Source organism: Triticum aestivum, chromosome 7B (assembly GCF_018294505.1).
Source record: "Triticum aestivum cultivar Chinese Spring chromosome 7B, IWGSC CS RefSeq v2.1, whole genome shotgun sequence".
In the NCBI taxonomy this organism is placed as follows: domain Eukaryota; kingdom Viridiplantae; phylum Streptophyta; class Magnoliopsida; order Poales; family Poaceae; genus Triticum; species Triticum aestivum.
The window spans coordinates 445628390-445636986 of NC_057813.1; the positions used below are offsets into that span (position 1 = coordinate 445628390).

Consider the following 8597-nt stretch of genomic DNA (forward strand, 5'->3'; position numbering starts at 1 on the left):
GGTTGCTAGGCAGCACAAGGCGGCCAGGACAGAGGCGCGAAAAGCTCAGGATGGCGGCAGCTGGGCTGCTTTGACGCCGATGATGGTTCGTGACGAGGAACAATTGGGGAAGATGCAAGGAAAAAAGGAAAAAGAAAGTGTGGCCAATGACACGCGGGTCCCACATGATTTTTATGCATAAGTTTTTATAGCACATGTTCTGCTCGAATTTTTAGTTCATACTCTCTTTGATCCATATTCTAGATACATCCGTATCTAGATAGATAAATGTAAGACAAGTAATATGGATAAAGAGAAAAGAAAAAAGAGTTGCTCTAATGCGAAGACACCGTCCTTTGCTTTGCTGAGGAATGACTCGAACATAGAGGCACTCCCTGCTCACGCAGCGCTGGTGTCCAGCCGCCGCCGGGTGCCCTCCGAAGCCGTCGACTGAAAGTCACTGCGCCAGGCTAAGCAGGAAGAGAGACTGCTTGTTGAACCTTCGAACCAGGCCGGCCTCGCCGTCGGCGATGGCTTGCTCGCCGGGAACGGGGGAGATGTGCCCGGAGTGCCTGGAGCGGCGCATCCGATCCGACCTCGCTAGTTCCGGACTCTCCTTCGTCCACGGCGTCTCCGACTCCCCGCTCCCCTTCGCCTCCTCCGCTGTCGTCCAGGTCCGTCACCACTCTGCCTCCTAATTTCTCGCTATTCTCCTTTCCTGGATTATACGGTCTCTGAAGCTCGCGCCCAGTTCAGTTCGAGCCAGCTGCTCTTTCCGATTAAGATTTTAGCCAAACACCTTTCTGTGTGAGTTTTAGTTTCATTTTTTAGAAGCATGTTAAAGCCTTGTCCATGTAGGCTTGTAGAAGAGCTAATTATTGTACTTTAGGCATAATTCATGTGTTCTCTTCACTGCAGATGGCATCTGACGGACCCGGCCAATGTATTGGGAGGTAAGCCTAGGCATTCTTGGTTTACTGTCATATTTCTCCATTCGATTTGGATACGAATCACACTATAAGATCAGAATGCACATCCTATTAACTTGTTATGAAAACACAACTGTATACCTTCGTTAGATCGAAAGGGTAATTAAAACACACTTCTCTACATTTTTAAGTAATTAGTTTTTCTAAACTTGTAACCACACCAATACAAGTAGGTACTGTCAATTTACGTATCCAACTGTACTGATTTTACTTTTGATCTAACCAAAGCTACTGTGAACGTTTCTGTTTTACATTGGAATTTTTTCAGGAGATGCTGAGAATTAATGCCAGATACATGGAATAAATTTTCGTACTATGAAACCAAGTCTTGACAGTGTTGACAAGCCTTATAGTTCTGGAAACAAGAATAATGAAAAATTATATTCAATGGAAAGTAGTTGCAAAACTAGCCAACTTAATCATATGGATAATGTCGTACTTGAACCATATGGATAGTGTCGTACTTGAATCATATGGATAATGTCGTACTTGAACCATATGGCTTCTACACATAAATCAAAGAAGCATTGTGGAATAGTGGCATTTCGTTACAACAACAACAACAACAACAAAGCCTTTAGTCCCAAACAAGTTGGGGTAGGCTAGAGGTGAAACCCATAAGATCTCGCAACCAACTCATGGCTCTGGCACATGGATAGCAAGCTTCCACGCACCCCTGTCCATAGCTAGCTCTTTGTTGATACCCCAATCCTTCAGGTCTCTCTTAACGGACTCCTCCCATGTCAAATTCGGTCGACCCCGCCCTCTCTTGACATTCTCCTCACGCTTTAGCCGTCCGCTATGCACTGGAGCTTCTGGAGGCCTGCGCTGAATATGCCCAAACCATCTCAGACGATGTTGGACAAGCTTCTCCTCAATTGGTGCTACCCCAACTCTATCTCGTATATCATCATTCAGGACTCGATCCTTCCTCGTGTGGCCACACATCCATCTCAACATACGCATCTCCGCCACACCTAACTGTTGAACATGTCGCCTTTTAGTCGGCCAACACTCCGCGCCATACAACATTGCGGGTCGAACCGCCGTCCTGTAGAACTTGCCTTTTAGCTTTTGTGGCACTCTCTTGTCACAGAGAATGCCAGACGCTTGGCGCCACTTCATCCATCTGGCTTTGATTCGATGGTTCACATCTTCATCAATACCCCCATCCTCCTGCAACATTGACCCCAAATACCAAAAGGTGTCCTTCCGAGGTACCACCTGGCCGTCAAGGCTAACCTCCTCCTCCTCACACCTAGTAGTACTAAAACCGCACATCATGTAGTCGGTTTGAGTTCTACTAAGCCTAAACCCTTTCGATTCCAAGGTTTGTCTCCATAACTCTAACTTCCTATTTACCCCCGACTGACTATCGTCAACTAGCACCACATCATCCGCAAAGAGCATACACCATGGGATATCTCCTTGTATATCCCTTGTGACCTCATCCATCACCAATGCAAAAAGATAAGGGCTCAAAGCTGACCCCTGATGCAGTCCTATCTTAATCGAGAAGTCATCGGTGTCGACATCACTTGTTCGAACGCTTGTCACCACATTATCGTACATGTCCTTGATGAGGGTAATGTACTTTGCTGGAACTTTGTGTTTCTCCAAGGCCCACCACATGACATTCCGCGGTATCTTATCATAGGCCTTCTCCAAGTCAATGAACACCATATGCAAGTCCTTCTTTTGCTCCCTATATCTCTCCATAAGTTGTCGTACCAAGAAAATGGCTTCCATGGTCGACCTCCCAGGCATGAAACCAAACTGATTTTTGGTCACGCTTGTCATTCTTCTTAAGCGGTGCTCAATGACTCTCTCCCATAGCTTCATTGTATGGCTCATCAGCTTAATTCCACGGTAATTAGTACAACTCTGAACGTCCCCCGTGTTCTTAAAGATTGGTACTAATATACTCCGTCTCCATTCTTCTGGCATCTTGTTTGCCCGAAAAATGAGGTTGAAAAGCTTGGTTAGCCATACTATCGCTATGTCCCCAAGACCTTTCCACACCTCAATGGGGATACAATCAGGGCCCATCGCCTTGCCTCCTTTCATCCTTTTTAAAGCCTCCTTCACCTCAGACTCCTGGATGCGCCGCACAAAACGCATGCTGGTCTCATCAAAGGAGTCGTCCAGTTCAATGGTAGAACTCTCATTCTCCCCATTGAATAGCTTGTCGAAGTACTCCCGCCATCTATGCTTAATCTCCTCATCCTTCACCAAGAGTTGGCCTGCTCCATCCTTGATGCATTTGACTTGGCCAATATCCCTCGTCTTCCTCTCCCGGATCTTAGCCATCTTATAGATGTCCCTTTCACCTTCCTTTGTGCCTAACCGTTGGTAGAGGTCCTCATATGCCCGACCCCTTGCTTCACCAACAGCTCGCTTTGCGGCCTTCTTCGCCATATTGTACTTCTCTATGTTGTTTGCACTCCTATCCAGGTATAGGCGTCTGAAGCAATCTTTCTTCTCTTTAATCGCCTTCTGGACATCATCGTTCCACCACCAGGTATCCTTATCTTCGCTTCTCCTTCCCTTGGACACTCCAAACTCCTCCGAGGCTACCTTACGAATGCAGGTCGCCATCTTCATCCACACATTGTCCGCATCCCCTCCTTCCTCCCAAGGGCCCTCCTTAATTACCCTCTCCTTGAACACCTGAGCTACCTCCCCCTTGAGCTTCCACCACTTCGTTCTAGCGACTTTGGCATGCTTATCCCGCTGGACACGAATCTGAAAGCGGAAGTCAGCAACCACCAGCTTATGCTGGGGTACAACACTCTCTCCAGGTATCACCTTACAGTCTAGGCACGCACGCCTATCTTCTCTTCTCGAGAGGATGAAATCAATCTGGCTAGAGTGTTGGCCACTACTAAAAGTCACCAGATGTGATTCTCTCTTTCTAAAGAGGGTGTTAGCTACAATCATGTTGTAGGCTAGAGCAAAGCTTAAGACATCTTCTCCTTCTTGATTCCTGATGCCATAGCCAAAGCCCCCATGCGCCCCTTCAAAACCTGTGTTAAATGCACCCACGTGGCCATTGAGGTCTCCTCCTATGAAGAGCTTCTCACCAATCGGTACACTCCTAACCATGTCTTCCAAGCCTTCCCAGAACTCCCTCTTGGTGTTCTCATTGTGGCCTACTTGCGGGGCATACGCGCTGATAACATTGAGAACCAAGTCCTCAACTACCAGCTTGACCAGGATAATCCGGTCCCCACGTCTCTTGACGTCTACCACTCCATACTTGAGGCTCTTGTTGATCAAGATGCCTACGCCATTTCTGTTTGCAGCCGTCCCCGTGTACCACAGCTTGAAGCCGGTATCCTCCACCTCCTTCGCCTTCTGTCCTCTCCATTTGGTTTCTTGGACGCAAAGGATATCAACACCTCTCCTCACCGCTGCATCAACTAGCTCCCGAAGCTTCCCTGTCAGAGACCCTACGTTCCAGCTACCTAAGCGAATCCTCCTAGGCTCGGCTAGCTTCCTTACCCTTCGCACTCGTCGAGTCAAATGCGAAGACCCTTGCTCATTTTCCACTACATCCGGGCGCCGATGTAGCGCGCCACTAAGGATGCGACGACCCGATCCTCGCTCACTTGCCACCGTATCCGGATCAAGATACGGCGCGCCACTTGAGGGGTGACGGCCCGGCCCTTGCCCATTTTCCACCACACCCGGGTTCCGATGTGGCGCGTCGCTGAGAGGGTTACGCCCCAATGAAAATCTTTTGGGTTTCATCTCCATAAGAGTGGCTGAGTTTTTATGTTGGCTCGCCAAGCCTATCACAACCCTCCTTTACCCGGGCTTGGGACCGGCTATGTTGAGACAACATAGGCGGAGTTAATAGTGGCATTTCGTTAATGGCTAAAATGTTCTTAGTGAAAGGGTTGCGGCAAAACCGGCAGACTCAACCACCAATTTCCCCTTTCTTATAATTTGCTATTTTTATTTGTTAAAAAGTGACAAATATGTATCTTGCAGCCAGAAGACCTGTGGTTATTTTGTGTTGGTGGTACTACATGGTGGTAAGACATATGTGGATACAAAAAAATGGTAAAGCTTCTTATCAAGTGTATTATGTACATCTCCAAAAGGCTTCCATGTTCAAGATATTACATTCTCCACATTTTTCATCCCTGCAGTGAAAACAACCCATTAGAGCAATCACTCATATTTAAAGATGATAATCATTGTGCTGTGCAAGCAGATTCCTCTCCTGGTATTGAACATATTGGAGATCCTGAAAGTTCTTCCGGCTCGAATAATCAACAACTTATTGTAAACATAATCACCAAGTTAACTCCTGTTTACTATCTGGGCAGAGTCTCCACTACAGAAATTAGAGATCTTATGGCAAGTTATATGAATTTATCCATTGAACAGGATGTGATTAATTCACTAAATCTGTTGTGTGAAAACACCATTAGTGGATCAGCTGGTTTGGGTTTTCTCAGCTTTGTTGGGTTTTCAGCATTCGATGATATACATCCTTCTGGGCTTGTGAGACACCCCAACATCTTACCTGTGTTAGGTGTTGTAGAATCATCTGATTGTTGCTACATGTTTCAACCAAAGGCTCCATACACTTTGGAGAACATCATGCACTACAGTCCAGAGGCATTGTGCTCAGATTGGCACATCAGATTTTTCATCTACCAAATAATATCTGCATTGGCATATCTTCATGATTTTGGAGTTCATCACGGCAATCTGAAACCATCAACCATCTTGATGTCAGATTCTCTATGGCCTTATCTCAGCATAAGTGATATATCTCATGTTAAACAGAACCGGGGTTTTGGGGGACCTGAAGGTTCAACACATAATTCATGCTGTGCTCATGAGGATTGTTCTTCAAGATCCATTTTTGCTAGTTTTAATCTTCCATCATCCTTAGATTGGTCTTCTCACTTCAAACGATGGTGGACTGGGGAGTTGAGCAATTATGAGTACCTTATTGTCTTGAACAAGTTAGCTGGTAGGAGATGGGGTGATCCAGCTTTTCATCCAGTGATGCCTTGGGTAATAGATTTCACAGTGAGGCCTGACGAAAGTTCTGACATTGGCTGGAGAGACCTCACCAAAAGTAAATGGCGGTTGGCGAAGGGCGATGAACAATTGGATTTTACTTACTCATCATCTGATGTTCCATATCATGTTTCTGATGAGTGTCTCTCAGAGCTAGCAGTTTGCAGTTACAAAGCAAGAAGACTATCAAAGACCATCTTGAGGTCAGCTGTCCGCTCTGTCTACGAGCCCAACGAATACCCGTCTAGTATGCAAAGGCTTTATCAATGGACTCCAGATGAATGCATCCCAGAGTTCTATAGCGATCCTTGGATTTTTGTCTCTCTTCATTCTGAAATGAGTAATTTGGCTTTGCCTTCCTGGGTGACCTCTTCAGAGGAATTCATTTGTCTTCACAGGGATGCCTTAGAGAGTGACCGAGTTTCACAACAACTGCATCATTGGATTGATATAACCTTTGGCTATAAACTTGCTGGGGAGGCATCTGTTGAAGCTAAGAATGTCATGTTGCCTCCCAGTGATCCATCAAGGCCTAAATCAATTGGGCGAAGGCAACTTTTTACAAAGCCACATCCTAAGCGTCTTATTAGCACACCTCACTCAGCCTACCACAATAAAGTGGAATCTTGTGCAAGATGCCAAGGAAAAGGAAGTAACTCAACTACTGATGTATTATTAGATGAATGTAATCCCCCAAATATGTTTTCACAAGTTGACTATTTGGAAGAGTTTGAACAAGCAACATTATTTATGGAGCTTCAACATCATTTGAATCCAATATACAGTTACTCTAACACTGCTGCTTGTTGCTTGTCAGTCAAATATCCCAAGAGCCAATTTTCAGATCAGGAGGTATTGCAACCTAATAGTGTATTATCAGTGGTGCCTGATTTTGATTTTGGCTCCTATCTTGAATGCTTTGAGTCTGATGATAGTTCTTCTATTGGTTATCAAGAGCTGTTGCGCTGGAAGCAAAGGTCTTGTTCTGTTATTGAGCATCATGCAAATGATATATTTTCAATAGGATGCATGTTAGCAGAAATCTATCTGCACAGACCACTTTTTGATGCTTCCTTGCTAGCTGCATATAAAGAAACTGGTATGCTGCCAGGAGCACTCCATGAATTGCCTGTTCATGTCGGTTTGCTTGTTGAGTCATGCATCCAAAGGCAATGGAAAAGGTAACTTAAATAATTACGTCTGATGTTTATATTTGTAATTTAATACCCTGCCACATTGGTGATGTTTTTCTTAAATTACAAGTAGAAACTGTTGAATGCTTTTGATTTTGTGATCTCTTGCAGGAGGCCGTGTTCAAAGCATCTTCTGGAGTCACCATATTTTCCTCCATCAGTTCGATCCGCATATATGTTTCTGGCTCCACTTCAACTTCTGTGTACATCTGGAGACCGCCTGAAGTATGTTACTAAGCTTGCAAGTGAAGGGACACTCAAAGCCATGGGAGAATTTGCTGCTGAAGTGTGTGCACCTTACTGCCTACCTTTTGTTTCATCATCTCGGTCGGATGTTGACACCGAGTCTTGCTTGCGTCTGCTTAAAGAGTTTTTGAAGTGCTTGAGTGTCAAAGCAGCTAAGAAACTTATTCTGCCCATCATTCAGAAAATCTTACAGGCCGGTTAAGACACATCAGTGGGGAAATTTCTCTTATATTTTCTTTCATTTCAAGGTTTTGGTCTTTGCATGTGTCTTTGTTGTGACGAGTCATTTCTGCTGGTTGTTGCTACAGGCACCAGAATATTCACATCTGAAGGTTTCTCTCCTTCAAGATTCTTTTGTCCGAGAGTTATGGAAAAAATTGGGAAAACGAACTTATATTGAGAAGGTGCATCCCTTGGTCATAGCAAACTTACACAATTCACCTAACAAGATCACTGCATCTTCTGCATCCATTGTTTTAATTGGTTCAAGTGAGGAACTAGGAATACCAATAACTGTTCATCAGGCAAGTCCCAGTGAACACATTGTCTTGTTGTACTGCACTGATACCATCCTTTACTGATTAATGTGTCCATTTTATGCAGACAGTTTTACCACTAATCCACTCTTTCGGCAAAGGTTTATGTGCTGATGGGATTGAAACTTTGGTCAGGATAGGTATCCCAGTTAACACTGTCTCCTTGTGGTGAAAATGTTTGTTCTTTGGTCGGTGCTTGACGTTATTCATAATAGGTGGACTTCTTGGGGAAAGTTTATTTGTCAAGCAAATTCTCCCATTGCTGAGGAATGTTATACTTTTTTGTATCGACTCCTCCAAGGTGACTAAGCCAGAACCACAGCAGAGTTGGAACTCTTTTGCTCTGATTGATGGCTTATCTGCGTTGGAAGGCCTTGTATCAGTTCTTCCAGTTAAGGCAGTTCTCAGGGAGCTTCTCCAGGTATTTTGGTGAAAAAAACTAAGTTTGGTGAATAAATATAATCATTGGTGAAAATGGATATATTTTGAGTTCTGTTAGAGCTTTGCTAAATTGGAACATATATTTTCAAATCTGAGCACAGATCAAATTCCGATATCACTCAACTTTAAGCACTACTTTGATGACTACTAGATATCAATCATCATATCTT

The 8597-nt window shown here is 44.5% G+C and overlaps 1 protein-coding gene across 4 annotated transcripts in view; it reads left to right on the plus strand.

Moving 5' to 3' along the window:
• Positions 1-312: 312 nt before the first annotated feature.
• Positions 313-8597, plus strand: part of LOC123160500 (protein GFS12) — an 18876-nt gene continuing 10591 nt past the window's right edge. For all 4 annotated transcript variants that reach the window (XM_044578312.1, XM_044578311.1, XM_044578313.1 and 1 more), the window contains exons 1-8: positions 313-653; positions 898-932; positions 4965-5036; positions 5126-7192; positions 7316-7643; positions 7759-7974; positions 8054-8126; positions 8202-8407. In XM_044578312.1, coding sequence (XP_044434247.1) covers positions 510-653; positions 898-932; positions 4965-5036; positions 5126-7192; positions 7316-7643; positions 7759-7974; positions 8054-8126; positions 8202-8407 — 3141 coding nt within the window. In that variant the 5' untranslated portion in view covers positions 313-509. The remainder of the gene's footprint in view (positions 654-897; positions 933-4964; positions 5037-5125; positions 7193-7315; positions 7644-7758; positions 7975-8053; positions 8127-8201; positions 8408-8597) is intronic.